At 43.1% G+C, this 24567-nt stretch overlaps 1 protein-coding gene across 18 annotated transcripts in view; it reads left to right on the forward strand.

Moving 5' to 3' along the window:
• CD44 (CD44 molecule (Indian blood group)) overlaps positions 1-24567 on the forward strand; it is an 89769-nt gene that overhangs the window by 48975 nt on the left and 16227 nt on the right. For 3 of the 18 annotated variants that reach the window (XM_047824100.1, XM_047824102.1, XM_047824105.1), the window contains 9 exons: positions 1469-1702; positions 6634-6753; positions 10327-10452; positions 12813-12926; positions 13387-13503; positions 17870-17998; positions 21451-21552; positions 23305-23403; positions 24281-24487. In XM_047824100.1, the coding sequence (XP_047680056.1) occupies positions 1469-1702; positions 6634-6753; positions 10327-10452; positions 12813-12926; positions 13387-13503; positions 17870-17998; positions 21451-21552; positions 23305-23403; positions 24281-24487 (1248 nt within the window). The remainder of the gene's footprint in view (positions 1-1468; positions 1703-6633; positions 6754-10326; positions 10453-12812; positions 12927-13386; positions 13504-17869; positions 17999-21450; positions 21553-23304; positions 23404-24280; positions 24488-24567) is intronic. The other 15 variants (XM_047824117.1, XM_047824116.1, XM_047824101.1 and 12 more) reach the window with 14 other exon arrangements.

Here is a 24567-nt window from a genome sequence, read left to right on the forward strand (position 1 = left end):
GGTGATCTTAAAGGAAGGACTTACTGTCTCTGAGCCTCAGTCTTCTCATCTGGATAATGGAACAACAGGTGAGATTTGAAAAGAAAGTGAAGAAAGGTAATATGTCTAATGTGTGCTTGGCCCATAGTCACGTTCAATAAACGTCCCACTTCCTTGGTGCTCACCAATGCCTTTCAAAGTCCAGACCTATCCGAGTTGCGTCATATTTTCTGATCAAATCGTCATTTGCAGAGATTATCGGGCTGTTCGAGACTTTGGAATATTTTTTAATGTATGTTTTACTGATAGTTCCACTTGGGCAAGCCAGATAGGTGGGCAAAAGGAATATTTAGTCCAGTGCAATATAGCAGAAAATAATTTCAGCTAAATGCACACTTGTGCGGTGAGTGGGCCAGACTTGACAAAGGCAGCCAGTCTTTTTCAGGGGAACAATGAAGGAAATCATTCTTGCATTTTCTCCTCCTGTCTATTCTAGGCATTGCCTTGTTGAAATCAAAGATTTTGAGCTTTATATGCCTCTGTGCTTCTCAAATTCAAGTTTGAATGTCACAGAGGACGGGCAAGGGCTCTGTCACTGTTGAGGCATGCTGATGTCTTTTTTTTTTTTTAATTTTTTTTTCAACGTTTTTTTATTTATTTTTGGGACAGAGAGAGACAGAGCATGAACGGGGGAGGGGCAGAGAGAGAGGGAGACACAGAATCGGAAACAGGCTCCAGGCTCTGAGCCATCAGCCCAGAGCCTGACGCGGGGCTCGAACTCACGGACCGCGAGATCGTGACCTGGCTGAAGTCGGACGCTTAACCGGGCGCCCGGAGGCATGCTGATGTCTTAACCAGAGTAGGGGCTCATGAAGACTGACAACATTCGCCCCTTAGAAAGAAGGGGGCATTGATTCTTCATGGATTTGCAAATATATATTCCCTGTTGGGACTACTAACCTCTTTGCTCCTGCTTCCAATCCTTTCTAGAAACAGTTGGAATCAATAGCAACAAATTTTACATGTCCTTGAGAAGGGAGAATAGGGACCAGTGGGGAAATTATCATTTTTTTTTTGAGACCAGCTAAATTTTGGATACTATGCTAAGCACTTTACATACAGTGCATCTTATAGTGCTCATAACAGAAAGTAGTACTTTTCCCATTTTACAAATGACAGAAGTGAAATGAAGCCCGGTACCAGCTTTGTCGAGAGGCACACAAAGCTGGGATTCAAACATGGACACGTCCAAACACACCCTCTTTCTCCCGCCCCATTTCTAAGAGGCGGGGGTGGGCACGGGAGGGTGCACTTTCTTAGTGCATCACCTACTCCCCCCACCCATCTAGCTAGGTAGTTAAGTATTGTTTTGCTTCATCACAAAGAAAAATAGCTTTGAAGTCACTGTCTTACATGATAATCCACAGTCTTGCTTAAACTCAGAAAATGTCGGCTGTCAAGTTCTGAGAGTGCCTTCTCTTTCTCCCAGCCATTGTTAACCGTGATGGCACCCGCTATACCCAGACGGGTGAATACAGAACTAACCCTGAAGACATCTACCCCAGCAACCCCACTGACGACGACGTGAGCAGTGGATCGTCCAGTGAAAGAAGCACTTCGGGAGGCTACAGCATTTTCCACACCCACCTTCCAACTGCCTACCCGACCCAGGACCAAGACAGTCCCGGGGCGTCCGACAACCCAGAGAATCCCCCCATCACCAGTAAGGAGAATGAATCACTGTGCTTTCCGATGGCGATTTGTTTGCAGAAACGTCTCTGGTCTTCCTGAGTGACGGGCACTCGCTTGTGTGTCGATTGTCTCCTGTCTCTAGAAGTTGGTGACCTCATGTGGGGAGGTGGGCGATTACGGTTGTCAGTGCCCTGTATGCATCGGCTGCTACCGCCTATAATTTTTGTCCATCTGCTTCTCTGTTTTGCTTACCTGGGGAGAAGTAGTGCCGTTTTGGAAGTCTTTTTAGAAGAGTTTTTCTTGTTCTCTTGTCTCAGGGACGTGGTGACAACTCAAGCATGACACGGAAGCTGTTTTTACTTTTACGTGTTTCTTTCTTGTTCCTATCCACCTTTGGATAAGATTGTTTTCATACAGCTGGGATCGTAATGCACGCATACCAGTCCATCCGCTTTTCTCAACTGAACCTTACATTTTTGTGTTTTAACTTGATTTATGCTGTTTTATTGATGGCGTGAGAGTCAGTCACCTTCATCACCCGCGATTTACTAAACAGTCCCTTTGTTTTGGGTTTAAGGAAGCATATCTGAAGGAGTTATCTGATCAAATTAAATCTGCTTAAAAGTTGTATATCCCAGCCTGTAGGGGAAGGCTGTTAATACTTGCTTGGATATGTGGGTAATTCACCACGTTAGGACTGCGAGAGTGGAAATATGTAAACATTGTGTTCGATCTCGTTGAGGGTTTTTTTGTTTTTGTTTTTTTTTTGCCCTTTGTGCCCACTTTCACTGGAAAGTGTTTGCATCGCCCTCTCATCTCCTTCTTTGCCTTTTCCCTATGGTTTGTTTTAAAACAGGTTTTCAGATTGGCTGAGTTCCTTCTGTGGAGGATTACTCAAACTGAAACAGGGTCTCTGCCTCTTGGGCAGCTTTCCCAGTATGGTGTGGCTTTTTCTTTCTTCCTGTCTATGGCTCTGGAGGGCTGGAACTCCGGTCTCCAAAGAGTGTGCCAGAAGTTCACTGCTTTGCCAATGCTCAAGATAGGGCCCTTTTCGGTGCCTCGGCCCCCCAGAAGCCAGGGCCACCTTCAGAGCACGGTGACTTCATGTAAGGTTACTTGCTCAACAGTGTTTTAAATTCCTGTGAGCAGCTGGCTGAGGGTGCGGAACAAATAGGCGTGAGGTCGGCTTGTTCTTTGCAGATCCTTTGCAGCCTTTCAGGAAGCGGACGTTTTCAACCTGCCCGTGCTTTCCCAGATTACTGGCTCTCTGAGGATTGTGTCTCCTCATTGTCTGTCATCCCATGGATGACCCTTCTTGGGAGGGGCTTCGGCAAACCAAGCAGGCAGTGCTATTGGCTGCTTGCTACTTCTTGAGCGCCCTGCCTTGGTAAAGTAACCCCGCTGAAGGTGCCTATCATCCCGGCACGCGATTTTGTCAGACGTCGGCGAACATAACAATTAGTGGTCTCAGCAAGAGGCAAATCAAGTCTACTCTAAGGTACTATTTCCCACCGAAGAAGAAAATCATGACAAAATATATCTTTTAGGAACTAGGTGAAATTCACACTCAAGCCATTATTAGCCTATGCAAAATAGTGAGTATTTCACGTGTGCTTTGGAAAGGCAACGGGGTCATTTTATGGACAGTCACAGCACATCTTTAAATTTTTATTTTTTTACCGTTTATTTATTTTTGAGAGAGAGAGAGAGAGGGAGCGCACAACCAGGGGAGGGGCAGAGAGAAGGAGAGAGAGGACCCCAAGCAGGCTCTACACTGACAGTGTGGAGCCTGATGCAGAGCTCAAACCCACAAACCGGGAGATCACGACCTGAGCGGAAGTCGGATGCTCAATCGACCGAGCCACCCAGGCGGCCCGCAGACTGTTTAAAGGATTGCACATTTCCTGCTCAGGTTAGTTAGTCAGAAAACATATTTTGAGGACCTACTATGTACCAAGTCTGTGCGAATGCTTGGGATCCAGTGGTGAATACCATTAGAAAGTGATACTGAAGGGGGGCTCCTGGGTGGCGCAGTCGGTTAAGCGTCCGACTTCAGCCAGGTCACGATCTCGCGGTCCGTGAGTTCGAGCCCCACGTCAGGCTCTGGGCTGACGGCTCGGAGCCTGGAGCCTGTTTCTGATTCTGTGTCTCCCTCTCTCTCTGCCCCTCCCCCGTTCATGCTCTCTCTCTGTCCCCCAAAAAATAAATAAAAAAAAAAAAAGAAAGTGATACTGAAGAGAGATAAGGATTAGTAAGCTAGTAACCAATATTTGCTAAGTATTAAGCAATATTTGAGGTCTTCTCTGTGCCAAATGCTGCTCCAGTTACTCGGAACCCAGAGCTGGACTGACTTTCTTGGAGCCCAGCTACTGTTCAGAAATCAAGGAGAAGGAATGCTTTGAGACTTAACGAAAACATAGGATTTGGGTTGAGAAAAGAAGTGTTCTTCCCTCTTTTCAGAGCACTTAGCTAAGTTTTTCTTAGTAGTTCAGTAAGAGAAAGATTCATTTATCCAACAGAATGACTCTCAGGTTAGAGTCACTGAAGTGCTACAGCATCCAAAAAGGCCAGTGGAAGCTCCAGATAAATCCATCTGTGCAAAGAAGGGTATCCAAGAAAACAATCAGGTAAAAACTTGAAAGCAGTCCATGTTAGAAAAAGTTACCAGTGGTAAGTTCCTGGATAGACCCCATTATCTGAGGCCAGTGAGGAGATTCCCAAAGCTTCATGACTGTTGGACCAAAAAGGTAGAGCTTGGCGGGAGGGAGTGACAGCAAGTCCTCTGTAATGGGTACAGGAGGACAGATGTCCAGAGGAGGTTGGGCTGAGGACAGAGAAGCACGTCTTTAGCTTGGCTGGCTCATTCCTTCCTTAAGGGTCCTTAGTGGGTGGCTGTAGGGAAAGCCAACCAGAACGACCATCTGGAGAGGTTTTGATTTCCATCAGGCTTTTGATTACAAATGTGATTTTTGGAAGAGCCTTCCTGGAGGCATGTTGTCAGCCTCTTTTCTATTGGCGGTCTGGCATTCTCTGGAATCCAGAAACCTAAACCAACTCAGGAAGCAGCCTCTTACCTTGGAACACTCGATTTCCTTGTCTTCTGGGTGGCAAAGAAATACATACGTACATATATATGTAAAAAAAAATATTTTTTTTTTGGTCTGGCATGGCCTATTTGGGTTGGGAAAATTGGAAACTCTGATGCTTCTGACTCCTTTCAGGAAATTAGAAGTATTCCTATTTCTATCTTGCTCTTGTGTGTTTGCTTCCCGTTGGTCTCTTCTTGGTCTTCTATATGGTGAACGTGGCAGAAGATCTCCATATTTAAAAAGGTTTCTGAGGGCAGAATGAGGTGCCTGAGAATTTTTCAGGGGGATGCTCAGGTTTATCTGGTGAAATTGGCTCCTACTCTGTCTACTCTGTGCCAACGTGTCTTTTGCAGCACAGAGCATATTGCACAGGTTGTTGACGTTTTCTGAATACAGAGTCAAAGTTTTTTACCTGGAATTAATGGACTTCCCATCGGTTCAGTGATGGGTCATAAGGTGTCCAAGAGCTACCTGAAATATTACACAAAATTTTGAGAATGTGTATCTGTTGGATCACTTTTTCTTGAGGACAGGAGTCATAACTTATACCAGATTTTCAAAAGGGTATATAACTTGAAATGGCTTTTAAAGATCTCGAGTGGTTTAGCTGTTTATCCTGATGATCTTTGCTGTTCTTCTACAGGGAAACATTCTCTTTTTTTTATGTGTATTTATTCCTGAAAGAGAGACAGAGTGTGAGCTGGGGAGGGGCAGAGAGAGGGAGACAGCATCTGAAGCAGGCTCCAGGCTCTGAGCTGTCCGCACAGAGCCCGACATAGGGCTCCAACTCAAACCATGAGATCATGACCTGAGCCGAAATTAAGAGATGCTCAACCAACTGAGCCACCCAGGTGCCCCTGCAGGGAAACATCCCAGACTCAAGCCCCACTTGAGAGTCAACTGGGAGATTTCAAATTGCACAATATTACTGATCGTCCTTTCTCTAATTTGAATAGAGTCCAGAATTTCTCTAACTTGGGCAGTCTTGTTTCTTTTCTGGAAACACATTCTGAATTAGAACTAAAAGTGACAGGAAGTGATAAATGGACACTCAACAAAGCTTCATCTGATTTCAACATTTTGAACACACACCCTTTGCAAAGCTCCTCCTGCTCAAGCATAAAGCTTGACTTGAAATTAATGAGTGTGGGCGGAACTTTGAAATGGCAGTTGTCATCAGAAGCTACCCGCATAGAGTGATAGACCCAAGAGATTACAAACGAGCATCTCTAAAGACACTCCAAAAATAAATGAACGAAAGCAGCTTTATGAAATGCTGCATCGAAGATCTTCAGTTCATGGCTGGGTCGCCCCATCAAGTAAAATAACATCTCTTTTCCTTCACCGGTTATTAAGTTCCTACTTGGTTTTGCTCTGAGCCTGTGTTCAGAGGGTTCCATTTGAGAAATGAGCACCACTGAATTGATACCCGTGCAGAATTTGCATTTCTGGGGGCTCCTGGGTGGCTCAGTCGGTTAAGCGTCCGACTTCGGCTCAGCTCATGATCTCACGGTTCGTGGGTCCGAGCCCCGCATCGGGCTCTGTGCTGACAGCTCGGAGCCTGGAGCCTGCTTCGGATTCTGTGTCTCCCTCTCTCTCTCTGCCCCTCCCCTGCTTGCACTTGTCTCTCTCTCTCTCTCTCTCTCAAAACTAAATAAACGTTAAAAAAAATTTTTTTTAAAAAGAACTTGTATTTCTGATGTTGCTCTAAGATTCTAAGAGGCGTTAGAAGACTGGAGAGATAAAAGCAGGCCTTAATCTTTCTTTGGTAATCTCCGTTCTGTAATAGATATCGACTTTCTATGTATGTAGAACTGGGAGTAAAGGTTTTGTGGAAAGATCTCACTAAATGGTATTTTCATAATTGATCCAGTTACTTCAACTGTGCACTCAAACAGCCACGCAGCAGTTCAGGAGCAAACTAATTGGATGTGGTCCTGGTTGGGTAACTCACAGCCTAAGACTCAGGATCACACAACAGCTGCAACAACAGGTAAACTGTTATGTCTTCTGTTTCTCCATTGCCCTCAATGCCAAGTTTTTCCAGGTCGAGGAGAAGGACACCCATTATCCTGGAGAAATTTCCCACCGATGTTCCATCTCCTCCTTAGGGAGAACAGGATCTGGTACAGATCAGAGGGCCTGTGAATCTGGGGATACAAGTGGACACTCTTATATGTTCTATTTGTTTTCCTTTTGGCCACATGCACATCGAATCAGAAGTATTTTTCCTTCAGAAGCTTCAGTTAGGAGATTCATTCAGAATGTATCCTCTTGAAAAGAAGTCTATTACAGAGTGCACACTCCTACCTTCTGCCGATCTAATCATCACAGTCAGTGATAACAGAGGGAAATGCTGATTTATGGGTGCAAACTGTCACCCCTGTGCACTGGGGTGCACATCTAAACCCTCAGCTGTAAAGTGGAGGAAGTAACCTGTTGCTTTCTGTCGGAATCTAGGCCTCTAACCAGTTCCCTGGACGTTTGACTAAGTCTAAATCCTTGCAAAGTATTCTGAATTGAGAGCTTGTGTGGGAAGAGATTCCAAGTCTATAACAATGGGAGATTACGAGCATATCTTCCTTTATTAACTTTTGCTGATGGATGATATGACCGTATTTCAAAATCACTGGGCATTCTTTCTGCAGAAGGAAGGCAATAAAAATTGTCCTCTACCCTTGCTTGGCTTATAGCACATAGAGTAAACCGTATTTTTTTTATCTTGACAAATACTTCTGTAAGGAAAATAGTGTTGATGTTATGTTGTGATTACGTGTCATAGTGGTTAAGGTAATGCTGGGGGGGGGGTGTGTGCAGAATAAAGCGTATGCTGTTCTTAAATGTTGCCAATGTTTATCTTCATAGAACAAACATTGTGAAGGAAAAGGTCTTCCTTGTCAGTTCTTCATCTTGGGCCATTTCTGGGCTTTCTTAATAGCTGAAAAAAAAAAAAGATATCTAATCACCTTGCTTTTGTATTTGGGGATTTAATGATGGTTTCAGCCTCTCTGCCTGAGCCGTTTTTCAGCTTTTTATCTGAAGAATATGAAATATTCTTCCGGTGGACATTATGGTGGCAGAAATAGCAGTCTTGGGAAGTTTCAAACCAGGACTCCTATTTCTGATTTTGTTAGTGAGATCATTGGTTCACTTTGTTTGTGCCTGTCTTTCCTGATCGATCCTCTTGTGAAGGTTCCTTTCACAAATGGACTCAAAATGTCACATTCTGCTTCGCAAAATACGATGGTGGTGTAAAAAGTGGCCATGGGCAAAATCGCTAGCCGATCTGGGCACTAAATGGAAAAAGATGGAAAGGCATCTTTTTGCATTTTCGTCTTCATGTGGTATCCTTCTGTGCATTGGGGATTGCTGGGGTTACGTGTCTAGGATTGCTGGTAGAAATATCATACCCTAAGTTCATGGAGAATGATATTGGTTGGCCAAGATAGAGTGTGTGGAAGATGATGGGCTCAGACTCTGGAGAGCTTGGTTTCGGAATCATAGACTCTCAGATTTGGAGAGGATCTTCAACAGTTTCACTCAATCAACGCTTCTAATCATTTGATCTGCACAATTTTCCTGCTAAGCGATCTTTCTGACCGTGGGGAACACAATACTTTATGAAGAAGTTCATCGTTGGATAGTTCAGATTGTAACCTTTTTAAATCCAACATTCGGAAGAAAAGTCGTCCCCTGCAGTTCTTGCCACAGGTCCTCGTTTGGCCTTTTGGGACCACAGACAAAAATTTAACCCCTCTGTGACGTTATAGTTTTTCAAAATTCAGAGACCGCTGTCACACTCTTTTTGAGACCTCTCATTTGGCCTTTCTGACACCACACAAGGCAAGGTCTGTCCAGCACAGTTTTTTCCTCTTTAAGATGAAGATCATTAACCGGATGATATTTAAGGTCTTTCCATTTCTGACATTCTATGACCTGCAGTATGGGCCTCTAAAATAAGTGGAACTCCTGTGTGCTTTTTCTGTTTCTTGCCGCCATGTATATTACGTATAGATGACTCTCTTGAGTAGTGAAAGAATAAAAGCGTATTCAGGGCTACTTCTTAGGAACTGATAATTAACCTTTCAACCATCAATTCAATTATGGTTACAACAGCTTTGATGAGTTCTAGTGGCACAACTTCCAAAACAGCAACCAAGAGGCGAGAAGCCCAGGATTGGCTTTCATGGTGGTTTCAGCCATCAGAGTCCGAGAATCATCTTCACACAACAACGATAATGGCTGGTAATGAGTTGTTATTATCTCATTTCATAAGGTCTCTTGACAGTTCTTGAAAGACAGATCTCTTTCTCTGAGACAGATCTCATTTCGTAACTACCTCTTGATAGTTCATTGACCTCAGGGATACTAAGTCTAAAGTCCATTCTGGCTTCACAAATGTTTTGGATGACTTTTGAAGGATCATGAGCTCTGAGATCCGTGTTTGATTTTATAGCATTCATAAGCAGATTTCTTCTTTCTACTCTATAGAATTAATACAGCCCCGGAGGAGGCTAATAAGAGCACGGAGAAAGGGGATCAGGTCTCTCTTGATGACAGAACTGAATGTTGGCCCTGAAAGATATTCTAAAATGACAAAAGTCATTAAAACTTCTTGACTTTCCATGGGAAAATAAAATAGTGTAGCTAGAACTAGAAAAATATAGAAAATATCCATCAGTGGAACTATTCTTGGGGTAGACACTGATTGTAAGAAAACACAAATGTTCGCTCCAAAAGATAGCATGAATCTCATTCAAAATATACGAAGCCCTTTTTCAGTAACGAGACATCTTCTACAGCAACCAGTAAGAGGAGGCAGAGGGTTTGGTTTCCATCTTCTTTCCTGTGATGCATCCCAAAGGGAAAACATGAGAATTTCTCAAAATCTTGGCTCCAGTCCATTTTAGTCAACCCTTTTGGTTGACTATAATAATTGCCAGGCATGATTTCTCTGTTAATTGATTCACTTTTTTTTTTCTTTTTTTTATGTATGCTGCAGTGTTGTTGGGAATGGTAGTTCAGCTTTCCTTTGCATTCAGAGCTAGGGTGATGTGATACTCTACAAGGTCAAAAATGAATTAACAAATCGTGAATACAACTATGGGATTGTAAAAATGATTGACAAGTGTTTAGATTCCAAAATTCTTCTGCAGGTGGCTGGAAAAAAGAAAGAGGCATGTGTGAAACCTTTCCATTCTATTCTTGACACCCTAGTTTTGATGGCACATGCTTGATTAATAAGTTAACAATCTGAAAGCAGGGAGGGGGGAGTGTTTACTGGCCTTTTTTTCTTTTGTGTCTTTGGTGGGATTATGTCCATATGTGTTCTTATAACTTCCTTAAAGAGATCATTCAGTTGTAAAGGTCATAGCTGGTTGTTTTTAAACCTATGCATTAGCTTCAGAGACCAGGATGCAAGAATTTGGGGATACACACGTTAGATGTCTCACTCTGCTCTTACAATGTTGGGAATTCCATTATACATTCTGTGCCTGATTTTCTTCCTCTGTCAAATGGGTTGTTTGGCATCCAGTCCAGCCACTAACATAAGTCACCACAACAGGTACGGATTCAAATATCATCTCAGCAGGCTGGGAACCAACTGAAGAAAACGAAGATGAAAGAGACAAACACCCCAGTTATTCTGGATCAGGCATTGATGATGATGAAGATTTTATCTCCAGTACCAGTAAGGATAATCAATTACGGTAGAACCATTTATGCGAGGCTTACTGACTAACCTGAGTGGTGCCCAAGAGGGTCCATCTTGGAAAATAGTTAATGTGGAAAATGAGCATAAACCCGTGACTGATCACACTTTAGTTATACCTTGATAAGATTATGAAGGAAGAAAAATGATTTCTTCTAATGGAAGCCCAAACATATTTGGAAGAGCAACGGGGCAAATAGCTTTTCTAAAATTCCTAATGCCTTGGGTTCTTTCGGTTTTGGTTTATCTATTTAGAGTTAGAATTGATTCAATTCTAAGTGGAAGACTTAGACGGCCCTAGAAAGGCTTAAACGTTGGTAACCGGCATTCAAGAATGGTAATCAAAACTTGGTTGAAATCAAGGGAGCACATCTGGTTTTAACAAATGAATAGGGCACCAATAGGAGAGAAAGACATTGAAGGGAAGGACAAGTGTCAGCTGAGCTTTAACAAAGCGGCGCCCAACTGTTAAAAACCATTGTGTTTCAGTAGTGAAACCGCTGCATAATAGTATCCACATTTGTGACAGTTGTAAAACTTTTTGAGACCAGAGGTGGCAATTGAGCTGAAAAGCATCCTTAGAAAAAAACGGGCAACGATCAGTCTAATATTCCACCAGGTGACGGGGTTTCCTCGACATATCTGTAATGATCTAAGATATTGCTGAACAGAGATGAGAATTCTGAACCTGTCCTTAGAGAAGGTGTACCTTTGCCATGAACTCTCCCAGGTCACTGAAGTTCTGTCTGTCCTATTGAAACCTGAGAGTACTATCCCCAAGTGGATAGCACCCAGGAAGGGAGGGACCCAAACAATGGCTTGGGCCCTGAGGCATCTGAGTATATGTATGGCATTGAAAGCCACAAATACTCAAGAGAAATAGAGAATACTCAAGAGAACGAGATGCTTGTAAGTGGTGTATTCTTTAGCCCGGACACCTCTGCAGAGCTTGGTCTATAAAACAAGGCAACTCTTTTTAATGACTTCAGAAAGAAAAGCAAATAACCAAGACCACAAGAACTTTACTTACTATTACACTGTATTCTGGGTTCAGGAAGTGGGCCCATCTTCCAGGTGGGGCCATCAGTAAAGATATGGACTTGATACTTCAGAAACTCAGCTTTCTTGGGTGGTAACCCAAACCGATCAACCAGAAAAATAAACTGTGTGACCAAGCTCCCGGGGAAAACTTGCCTGGGTATTTTTCATCTCTGTGGCGTATTTTCCAATTTCAGTTCTCCTTTCTACTTGGCACCTGTGCATACAATTCTGCAGGCGGCCTTCTTTCTACTGTAGGGGTGTGTCAGCTGCCGCTTGTTTCATGCTTCTTGGGAATGTGGATAATGATCCGAAACCTGACGTGCTTAACTTGCGAAGTAAGGGCTGATAGCATTACAGTTCTGAAAAGAATTTTGTATCAGTGGAGTATCGAAATTAAGTTTGAAGGAGTTAGGGTGGATTTGCAAGTCGTATTTTCACAAAAGCAAGCGATCCCGATTTTGTCATGATCCTTCTGTCAGGTGCCGTCCCCTGTCCCAGCTCTGTCGTCTTGGGTGACAGTATGAGGCTGCTGGTGGAAGTTTGCCTTTTTTTTTTCTTTTTCCGGGGAGCTGCTGTGATGGTGGTTGGTTACCTACGGTGCTTTTGTACTGAATGTGCAAATCTCGTTTTTCCTTCATTGGCTGGGAATGGCTTGCTCATGAAATGCTTTGCCTGTGATGAGAATACCGTAGGTGTTTGTAACTATTCAGAAATGGGTAGCTAAATCCTATGCTTGCTACAGGGAGATGTTCTTTCTTAGAATCGTCTGTGGGAAATCCGTGGCTGCTTACGGTGTTCCTTTCCCCACCAGAACTACTAATGAAATAAAGTGATCATCGTGGTATAATTTTCAGGCATCTCCCTCTTCAGCCTGAGGCTCTACATGTAATGCACTTGCCAGTGATACCAATTCCTTGGGCTTTCAAGTGCACAGGGCTGTTATGGACTGCATGGATGGGCAAAGCTCTGACGTTTTTGGGTCTCCTCGGTGGAGGGCTGGTGTTTGCAAAACTGTTCTTTCTTCTGCTGCAGCTTCTTTGGCTGCTTTCTCCGGAAAATCTCATGTTCTGACCCGAGCGTATTCTATGACAGAATGCAGAGGACACTGAGCTGCTTAACAGGGTGGCTGAATCAAGCTGAAGTGACTGTCTGCTTTCCCTCCGTTTCCACTCAACCATCTATGCGACCTGCTATAGATGATTCACTGCATAGACTAAAGAAGGGAGACGTGTACAGAACAAGTGGTGGAGGCTCGAGAAATAACATTTTCCTAATTGCTTCAATCATCATTATCACAGTTTCAACCACACCACGGCTTTTTAACCACCCAAAACAGAACCAGGATCGGACCCAATGGAGCCCAGGCGAATCGAATCCAGGAGTGTTACTTCAGACAACTGCGAGGATGACTGGTAATGGGTTATGCATACTTAATTAAGGACTTTTTTTCCCCCTCAAAGTCCGTGATGCTGCAAAGGTCAATCATCAGGACACAGTGGGAAATGTAGTTAATATCTCATCACAAATTCTTAACTTTGGCGAGGATACTCAGTTCAACCTAGGAGCCACTTAACCAATCATACCATCTGGGCTCGAGATGCTTTATTATACAAATGAACCCATTAAAATGGTTTATGACGCTGCCCTTGACAAAGTGGTTAGAGTAGAATAACAGGTAATCATTAAGAAATTTCATGCCCATCGATTTTCTCTTGGGAGAGATTGGTGGAGCTGCTCGACGGTATTGAGCAGAGATGCTCAGAGATACTGTTGAGGCAGGCGCTATTAGATAGCATGCATTTTAATGGAAGAACAGAACATCAAAGGTTGCTTGATAAAAAGTCACAGTGTATGTAACCATCGTCACGGCAGATGTGGACAGAAGCAGCACCATTGCTAATGGAGAAAGCTGGACCCGTGAACCACACTCTCCTATCATTCACCATGAGCGTCATGATGAAGAGGAGACCCAGCATTCTACGAGCCCAAGTAAGGAGGATGGTGGTCAGCAGTCCTGATTTAGATGAGTTTGCGAAGTCATTTCGCAGAATAGGGAAGACTCTTTTGTTAGACATTAGCCACATCTTCTGTTTCCGTGCAGTAATTTCTTTTAGCCACAGCGCATGAAAAGCCGTCAAATCTATACACAAGTTTTAGAAACTGGAAGAAAAATGCTGACTTGTCAGGTTGCCCGAAAGGCCAAAATGTTGAAAAAGTTAAAAATGGTTTTGAAATGTGCGTAATGTACCTGAGATAGGTTTTGTGTGTGTGTGTGTGTGTGTGTGTGTGTGTGTGTGTGTGTGTGTGTGTGTGTTAGAGATTCCTAAAGGTTCCGTTTGGTGATTTGTGTGTGTTTATGGAAATGTGTGATGAACAGTGTATCTTTCCGTGCTGAGCAGAGGGGTCTGTAAAGAAAGCTTGACAAGTGCAGCGGTCTTTGGAATCCTTATCATCTGTGAAGATCTTTGATGAATCTGGTTTCTTTCTTTCTTTTTTTTTTTTTTACATTTTGTTCCTCACTCCACTGTAGAAAGGCATCCCTTGTACCCTTGAAGGGAAGGTCAGTAGCTCATACAGACTGTATTTGAATGTCTGTGACTGCTCTTTTTCTGTTTTTAAGCCCAGAGTATCTTGGGGGTAAGCTTTGGCGCTGTTACTTCTATTTATGTGCAAACATCTCAGGTTTTCCAAAACAATCTCAAGTACCACTACTGGTCTGGGAGGATAAGACAAAAAAAAAGTAAGAAGTATATCCTCTTCTTTTGTCTCTTGTCTTGGAGCCATGCCTATCATGTTTGGAACAAAAGAAGCTTTAATTCAGGATAACAGCTTGTAGCATCTTGAAAACTGCGGTTCAAGTGTCATTCTCTTAGCCTTGGATACTCCGAACACAAAAATGTAAGAAACAGCCGCTTAGAACCCAAAGGGCAAAGCTATAGTTTGAGGGATGTCTCCAGACAACACAAGAAACATTTCAGACACCCACTAGGACATAGGTTTTAAGTCCTGGCCATTGTACTGAATATGCCCAACAGGCCTGCCTCTCATTACTTTTCCCAGCGGATTTTATTTTCGTGTGAGGATTACGAGCCGAGTTAACAAGAGTCTTCTGATAGAAGAAGGAAATGAGAAGCAGACGTCTCTTCAGAATGGGATTCCATTCCAATCCCCTTTTGGAAGAGCAGAGTATATCTTAGAATTGAAGGCAGTTTGTACTTAAAAAGCAGAAAGCTACTTAAGAGGTTTGGAATTAATGAGACCATTGTCGAAAGGTGGTGATGGGGGGCCAAGGGAAGAGGGGACGTCATGACTGGCGCGTAGTTGAAAAACCAGATGGAACAGAACCTAACAGAGGGAAAGGGAAAGCAGTAACCATGCTAGCAATTCTCTTATCAGTACTTGCAAAACACAAAGAGATTCTGGTTGGTGACCTCGGGGCTTTATCGAAGAACATTACAACTTCTAGAAGAGAGTCAACCTTTGTATTTTATGATGGAAATCCTATGCTCTGCTAATCCGTATGTTGAAAACAGCAGGGATTACTGGGTATTTAAAGGATCATTATGTTTATAAAGACAGTGCTAGAGTAGTGTGTGTGTGCGTGTGTGTGTGTGTGCGCGCGCGCGCACGCGTGCGTGCGTGCCCGTATGTGTGCACACAGGCGTACATTTTGCTTTTTCTTTCTTTTCTAAAACATTTTGAATGGGCGGTTTGTGTTTGGGTTGATGTTCCCATTTTTTGTAATTACGCTCCATGGTTTTCCTAACTTCATTATTTGTCAGGAGGCAGTGATTTAGTCAGTGGGAGGTAAAACCGAAGACTTGGGGCGTCTTTTTTCCTCCCTCTGGATAACGAGTTAACCCCAGGAATGTTTTGGCCAACACAAAGGTAAAATAAGGACACAAGTTTTAGTTTTTTAAAGGTTTTTCTTATTATCAAATCATACATATCATTTTCTAAAATTATGAAATACAACCAGGCTTGCCGGTTGCCAAATATACTTTGGCTTGGCCAGTTTATAGACTCTCATTTTCTTGAGGAATGAAACATTTGCTATTCGTTGCTATACATGAAAATGACAGTGGCTTTGGCACCCTGATACGTTTTATTCCATTCATTTTATTCTTTTTAAAACTGAACAATTACAACACTGAGAGGTTGGCATTTTTACCCTGTCACACATTGTTTATATAATGCCAAACACTGGCTAGAATAGTTTTCTTTCATTGACTTACTTTTGGTAAAAAGCAATTTTGGCCAATCTTAGATGCCACGTAGACATAACGTCGTAACGTGCCGGTGCAGCAGCACCCGGTCATTGTCAACATCTTTTGTGCTGGCAAATCCGCTCCTGGTGCATTTCCAGGGCATGTGATCGTGAGTTATGTGACCACCATTTGAGAAGTCCTCCCCCTAGGCTGATCTTGTCATCAGCTGGTATATAATATATTCCTCCCTCCAAAATCACTGCAGCAAAGAGGTTAATTCTTTGAACACACGGTTCTCTCCAAGGATATGTGAGGCTGTGGACAACAGTAAATTAAGAATCATACTGGGAATTCGTGGACTGTGGTCTAGTCCTGACCTGGTGCAAATCTGGCTACAGGATTTTGAGCAAGACTACTTTGGGTCTTAGTTTTCCTATCTGAAAAATGGAAGGATTGCACCGTTGATTTCTTTTTTTTTAATATAATTTATTGTCAAATTGGCTTCCATACAACACCCAGTGCTCATTGATTCAATACCCCTTTCAGAATACGAGCTCTCTCACTCCTTGCTGCTTCCCTTTTCTATCTTTTCTCCCATGTGTATGTGGCCTGAAAGTAGAAAGCTGTGTGTTGGTAAGGAAACTGAACAATAAAGGCTCACAACTGACATCTTCTCACAGCCCAGGAAATCCCTAGTCGTACAATGGAAGAAACAGCTACCCGGAAAGAGCAGTGGGTTGAGAGCGGATGGCATGGGGCATATCCCCAATCATCCAAAAGAAGACTCTCATTCAACAACAGGGACAGCTGGTAATGGGTTGTTTAGTAAGCAAACTTGGGTGGAAGTTTCCTTGTGGGTTAAATGCTGAGCGCTGAGGACACGGAACAGAAAGACATTGAAGGAATTGTCACAAGATGTTAAGATTCTTTCATAAGTTATGATGTGGTCAACACAGAGCCAATCCTTAGATGCTCATAACAAATCACCGAAGGAGTGGATATAGCGTACAAAGGAGACATAGAGAATATGCCCTTTTTTATATCACTTTCAGATCCAGTTTGGGGCATCCCTGAGTGAGATTGGAGCAGAGACTCTGATCTTATCAAATGCTCCCTTTTGTTTTGTAAAGGAATCTACAACGTGGCTTTTTGAAACACTGGGCATATCAGAAAGCCCTTGGTCCGAACCCCAGTGTTGGAAGAAATGGAGCCAGATGGTTTGAGGAAAATACCTGTCTGATGTCATTTGGCGCTTTTGTCATGTCTATCTGGAGCTTTCTCTTTGAATTTGCAGTGCTTTTTTCTGAGCTTTACCAAAAACGCACCTTCTCTAGTCCAGAATTGTGGGATCGTGGAGATCGGGCTCGAGTCGTGTCGTCATCTCTAAGTGATGCCAGATAACTTGACTCCGCAGGCTCCTATGCACGATTCTTGGTGTGGCAGAAACATGGAATGCCAGTGTGTGAAAGCCTCTGAGTGCATACCTGGCTGAGCTGTGGATTCAGTGACTGGCTATGGCATGTGGTTGTTGCTGAGGGGCCACTGTTGTACTCTTCGCTACCCATATATCTCCGCTGGCTCAGAATGAAGCAGTGGCATGTGCTGAATTCTTATGTGTCGCTTGTGCTGTGGATCCCATTGTTAGAAGGTAACGCTTCTAACGGGTTCCATTCATGCTTTTGAGATGAATGGCATTTACTTTCATGTTTATCTTGTGGGTGGCTGTTACCTGATTCCTTCTCTAAATCCCTACCAGCCTAATGTGCATTTCACCAGGATGCGGTTGTCTTGGAATGACATCATGTGCTTAGACTTCCTCCTTTAGGGGATGGGGGCAACAGGGCATGTGGTTCAAGAACTACTTCTTCGTCTTTGCTTGACGTCTGTAAGTCATCCTGTATTCCCTGCAGGAGTCATTAATGATTTTGCGCCGTCTAGTTCACCTGCTGACTGCTGAGTACATGAACATGAACAAACCCATACCTGCCAAAACATTCTGTGCTTACACAACTTCTTTGCCCTCTATACCAGGAAGATGAGTTCATTGTCTTGTCTAGAGACTAAAGTCTTTTTAAAATTATCAGTGCATCCCTGGCCCAATGTCAACTAACACTTTGACAATTGCTTGAACTACATGGTCACAACAGCCCCGGCCCATGACAGCCATCCAGACCAAAGAATGACAACGCAGAGTCAAGAGGACAGCTCCTGGACTTACTTCTTCGACCCAATCTCACATCCAATGGGACGAGGTCATCAAACAGAAAGATGGATGGGTAATAGCCTCTGAGCTTTTATATATATATATTATGTTTTTGAAAGCCACCAAATGGCTATTTAACTAGAAATGTGCCCTTGATTTTAAAACAGTCTACTTCCTAAGGAACTTGAAGTTGCTTCAAAAGTTAGGTTTCTATGTGGGAGTGATATGCACGTTCATCTGAATGGGAATTCCTGGGCTGAGACTGAAGAATTCAGACAGAGGGGGTCAAAGATCCTAAGAGGGTGAGAGTGGAGGTTATTTTCTCTGAAGAAGGAGCAGTCTCAACATTTGTTTTCCATTTCCTTTTAAGTGCAGTGTTCTAAAAAGAGTGAAGTGATTGAATTCAGTGACTATTTTCCTTGTAGACCCAAAGGTGTAACTTGTCTTTGGTAGAGAAATCTTAGAGGTCAAAAATTGGTGAGTACTCGTTTCAAAAAAGTAGCTAAAAAGTTCAGAAAACTTTCTTATTCATTCTTGCCACATTTAGAGAGAAATACGGTACCCAGTGACTTAGGCTTTAGACCACTCTTGGCTCTCAATAAATGTTTACAAATTTAACAAGTAGGCAACTTTTAGACAGGATGGGATCCTTATTTTCTTAAACACCATTTTTTATTTACCTATAAGTGGTTAAAAACAGAAATGAGAGAGAGAGAGAGAGAGAGTAAAAAAGATACGAATTGCAGTTCTGCAAGAATGGAAGACTATGATTTTATTTGACCAATTTTTGTATTCACTTATTTATTTTTTTTATTGTTTGTTTATTTTTGAGACAGAGAGAGACAGAGCATGAATGGGGGAGGGGCAGAGAGAGAGGGAGACACAGAATCGGAAGCAGGCTCCAGGCTCCGAGCCATCAGCCCGGAGCCTGACGTGGGGCTCGAACTCACGAACCGTGAGATTGCGACCTGAGCTGAAGTCGGACGCTCAACCGACTGAGCCACCCAGGCGCCCCCAATTTTTGTATTCAAAAATAATTCTTTCTTTATCAGAACAGATGACAGCTTTCCTGAGAGAATCTGCAGGACTTGGCTGCAGGTGGTATCCCTTTTTTCTCAGTCATTACTAAGCTGAAGATTCCATGTTCCTTACCGTAACCATGAGTTGAGCTACTCAATTTTTTAAAAGTTATTCAGTAAGATATCTTGATCCCAGGGATGTAACATTCTGAAAAGAGAGATAGACAGGAAGACTCAATAAAGGAATGTGAATTTTTGGTCATAGCATGGAATATATTATCTGGATCCAAACTGCCAAAGGCATACATAACACAAACTATTGAAATGGGGACTAAGAACATGACGATGATGTCTCTTGATATTGAGTTGAACCAAATTATCTCTAAAATGAATTCCACAGTCTCCGTGGCTTCATTTCTTTAAAACATCCTATACTGTACCCAAATATTAATAATCAGATATCCCTTAAGCTATAATTGTATTACATTTCTGCTGATGTGCAATGCAATATAGATACCCAGTGATGCCTGGGTCCGTGCTCTTAAAGAACTTAAAACTTAGCTAGGGAAGGAAAACATTTATCACCAAAATATATCTAACAATACTAGACAATAAGCAAATATATGCCAAATGAATGTTGCCAACAATAAACAAAAAAATCCAGAGGACTCTCTAGAGAGTGTCAGAGAAAGGTAGATTAGACTTAGTTTTTCAAAGACGGAAAAACATGGATAGGCATAGAAAGGAAGTCAGGGAAAGTTGTTTTGTTTTGTTTTGTTTTGTTTTGTTTTGTTTTGTTTTGTTTTTTAGGAAGGATACTCATGTAAGGAGAAACATAAAGAAAGGAAAACCAAGGAATGAGTTTCTCAGAGTTACTGGGTCCATTTGTCATAAAGGAAGATGAGTTTGAATGGCTAGGTTGTGGCCGTTGGGTTGAGTGGGTCAAGGCTACATGCAAACCCAGCACACGTATTTATGCACGTGGCAGCTGGAGGCTCTGGTCTATCCACGGTGGGAACCAAGCCAGTAAAGCAGCTTCAGAATCAATTATCCACTGATGAATAGAAAGAAAGTCCATTGAGTTAGACATGCAAAGGGCAATACAATTGGCTTCAACCATAGAACGGTGCGATACATCTTGAACGATGCTACTTACAGAAGGGGAAGACGATGAACAAGTGTGTCTAGAGACTTTCAACAGACAGGACTCTTTCTGGGAAAATATCCATTTGGGATTTCAATTTGGGTTAGCTTGGCTTTCCTCTTTTTGGAGACCTGGGATAGTACAGTTAGCCACGTCTTGTCCTACAAAGATCTTGATTCTCTTTTCTTGTAGTAAAGGCCGCAGGGTGAATGTGAAGGCCCAGTATTCCAGTGTTTCCCACTGGAGTCATCTGAACGTGGTCAAATCTCTCCAGATGCAGCAGTGCGGGGGTACTTTGAGCCGGAGAGCCAGCAACAGTGATGGTGCTTGTGGGTCGATTGGTGACTCTTTCACTTAGGACTTACCATTTCAGCAGCACTTTGATTTGTGATGGTTACTAGAAACGGGATATATCAATATGTCAGTGACATTTCTGTACCACTCAACGTTGTACATGTTAAGTGCCAAGGACACCTCATACTTGTGTTTACGGGGAGAATGATTCACTGACATGTGCTTCTTTTGTCTTGCCCCTGAATACCTCCTGTGGCCTTCATGGAGGTAGTATTGGATGATAATTTTATGTGTTATATGCCCATTCACTTTGTGGCGCAAAAGAGGACCAAAAGAGGGAAGAGGGCTGTAAGAAAAAAACAAAACAACAACAACAAGCTTTTTTTTTTTTTTTTTTTTTTAATTTTTTTTTTCAACGTTTATGTATTTTTGGGACAGAGAGAGACAGAGCATGAACGGGAGAGGGGCAGAGAGAGGGAGACACAGAATCTGAAACAGGCTCCAGGCTCCGAGCCATCAGCCCAGAGCCCGACGCGGGGCTCGAACTCACAGACCGCGAGATCGCGACCTGGCTGAAGTCAGACGCTTAACCGACTGCGCCACCCAGGCGCCCCAACAACAACAAGCTTTTGACCCAAGTGAGGGAGATGTGATAAAATGGTGTCCGAACCAGTGCGTTTTGTCTTTTCTCTACAATCCAGATCACGTGGATCTATAAGGAAGACAATGTGTAGGGAACGGGACCAGTCACATGTGGGTTATGTTTCTGCCTTTTTGCGAGGCTTGGGAGGCACATCGTGTTCTCATTTAGAGCCCTGCCAGACCCAGCAAAAGCAAACAAAAATTGTACCTTTCATACACTCAGTCTTTAAGTGAAAGCCACCTGCTTCTTACGATTCTCTTTTGAAGAAGCAATCGTTTGTCCCAGTTCTGCAGGCATCAATCAGTATGAACGTTTTTTCCTTCTTGTCCAGGTTTGAATATAAAAATGGTTTGTCTGTAGACCCTAAACCACCCTCAGGAGGTGGGTTAGTAAATCAGGCAATAACACCGATTTAATTCCCTCAGATATGGACTCCAGCCATAGTACAACACTTCAACCTTCTGCAGATCCAAATACACATTCGGTGGAAGAGTTGGACAGGACAGGACCTCTTTCCGTGACGACTCGTAAGGACATAACAGCCCCTTTATTGGCCTGTGATCCTGCTTCAGCTCTGGCCCACACTGGCCTGGATACAGAGCTTGGTGATACAATGATGCAGTTAGTGCTATGTGGCTTGGCTCAGCCCAGAGGATAAAAGGGTCTCCATTGCCGATATTTTCCTGGCGGGTTCTTTAAATCTGATTTTTCCTTCATTCTTGGTGATTTCCCTACTCAACGGCCTTATCTTAAGGAAAATTAAAAGGTTGGGGGATTCCGCTCAAGTTGATTTTCTTTCTCTAAATAGTTATGCCAGTGACACCCAAGACCACGGTGGTTTCTCTATGTTTCAACCATGTCCTTTGGTTCCCATCTTTCCTCCAGGCAAGGCAGGAGAGGGGTAGGGTTGCTTCCATAGCTGTGAAAAGATCATTTGGGCCTGGCTAATCAGAGAGAGTAGGGAAATCACCACAGCCCACAAAAGAGGGGCAAGGCATGTTGTTGACAATTAACAGAGGTGACAGGGCCTGGGAACAGAAGAGGAATGTTTGCCAGGACCTCTTCCTACTGGTAAACATCTGGTAGAAGCAATGCTAAACTCCTCAGGAGACTGAATTTCCACTATACGGACAAGGCTATCTTAGAGATCAGCCTGAAATCACTCGCAATTTCTTCACAGAATATGAAAGAAATCCAGAATTAAGAAACTCATTTCACTGCTTGCTACACATAATGGACAGAGTCCTTTTAGGCAAAGGAAAACATCAGCAAGCATGTGCTGATCACCAAGAACGTATGTAGCACAGTGTTACGTATCAGAGGAGATGGAGATAAGCCTAAGAGTGGGCCCCTCCAACGGAGGGTCTTGTATTTCCACTTTATGGCTCTGATGTCTTGTATTCCGATACTGGGATTGGGATTTGGGTGAATGTCTTTCTCCTGGTTGTGATGTGTGCTTGGTGGTGGACGTGGCTTATGGATGTGGTTTATGGAATGCCTGCACCTGTAACTCAGAGGTCAGTACCTTTCCTACAAGGACCCAAAAGAAATCAACTCAAAACAGTCCCAAGTGATTTCAGATATGGGCAATGGTTCAACCTCAAATTGATATATGTCAGTGAAGGTCCTGTGTTTGCCCAGGCAAGCGTTTCCTGGCATTTTAGTGCAGTGATGAGAATCCTCATTCACGGGCGAGATCAAAAACCTAATAATAGATGAAAAATGGTAACTTTAATTTAATATTCTTGAGAAGGTACTGAAGTATTTCTTTGTGTAAATTTGATCCGAGTTACTCGAGCAGGTTATTCTAGATTCTAGAACTTCTTCATTTTTTTGTCATTAGAGGTAGACTACCTGCTGCTGTCGTATTTATCGCCCTACAGTTGTGCTTCTTGACCCGCAGCTAGGTACTCTTGATCATTTATAAGAGCACTGGAATTCAACCATTCCTTTTCCCCTGTCTCTATGTTCTCTGGTTTTCCCGAGTGACTTGGGCCAGGCTGTTCCAGGGTGGACAAAGTCTTGGTTCAGGCTTCACCTTGTCACTTTGCCTTTGTTGATGACACTGAAAAAGAAGTTCTTAGGAGCCAGTTAAGGGACAAAACAGAATTCCGTTACACATTCCTATCAATCAGAAGAGAGTGGCGTGCACAAACTACAGTATTCCTATGCACCTACCCATCGGACACTGCGATAGTTAGACCCCTCCTGTCAGCAGATAACAGAGGTTGTGTTTCACGGCTCCAAATTAATGCTGGTTTCATCCCTCCTTGAAACAGAGCAGAGTAATACTCAGAGCTTCTCTACATCACATGGAGACTGGGAAGAAGATAAAGACCATCCAGTGACTTCTACTCCAACATCTAGCAGTAAGGATGGTAAAGCCCAGTTGGCTCCAGCTCTTGATAAAAATCGATAAATTATGGATGTCTTTGCAGTGTCTTTGGTGGAGGCACATCAGTTGACTGCTGCTATGCTGTCACTTCTGATCAGAAGGTGTGGCTGGTGATGGCTCTTTGACTTTTCTGCTTTGTAGACCTCTTAGAAGCTACTGTCTGTACATTGAGTGCAAACCGTATTTCTTTCTTAGTCTTAAAGGTCAGGCTTCTTAAGCTGTGGAATTAGCGGCGTGGTCTTAAAATAACATATTGCTCATATATGGTTTGCAATCGGTGTAAAGGTCTGAATGCTATCACTTTCTATTTCCCTTTCATTGATAACATTATTTTGCCGTTCATCATCTGGACATAAATCCATGGTGCTGGCGACTGAGGAGCAGTGCCCTTGTGGCAAAGGAAAGAATAATCAAAGCGTCGGGTCTTTGAAACCTTGCATTTGCTACTCCATTTGCGGGCAGCATGATTTTGCTTTTCAGTTCAGTGATGTGTTTTTTCCACTTCCCCCGTGGTGGGTCTAATTGAGTAAGAGCTCAAGATGATCTAGTCCCTGAACTGACTTGAAGGCCACAGTTAGTTGTAGTGGCATAAACCTAACTTCGATCATCCGGGCAGGTGTTGCAACACATGCCCCTTCTGGGTACGGGGATCACCGAAATCTCTTCCATCGATGTCCAGGTGGTGCCAATTGCAAAATATTGCTTCCCTTCGATAGTATAAGGAAGTACACGGTCTTTTGCTCCGTACTCGTGAATAACGAATGGAAAGCTTTTGTAGCATCTGACCATTCTGAAGACAGGCATCCACTGAGTAGCGGCCTCACAAATGTGGGTTTACCATTGATTCCACCTCCACACAGATAGGACTGATGGCAGAGGTGGAAGAAGAAGTGGACATCTTCCTGAAGACTCAGCTACTTCAGTGGAAAGTTATACTTCTCGGTCCCCAGCCACAAAGGAACCCAGGACCCTCATCCCAGTGACCCCTGCTAAGACGGGGGTCCCTGAAGTTACTGAAGTTAATATTGCTGGAGATTCCGACTCTAATGTTGATCGTTTCTTTTCAGGTAACTTGGCCATTTGTTATCTGGTTTGATTTTTCTACAGAGAGAAACAACGCGTGCTTGAATACTGCGGGGGACATTTT

This window comes from Prionailurus viverrinus, chromosome D1 (assembly GCF_022837055.1).
Source record: "Prionailurus viverrinus isolate Anna chromosome D1, UM_Priviv_1.0, whole genome shotgun sequence".
NCBI lineage: Eukaryota > Metazoa > Chordata > Mammalia > Carnivora > Felidae > Prionailurus > Prionailurus viverrinus.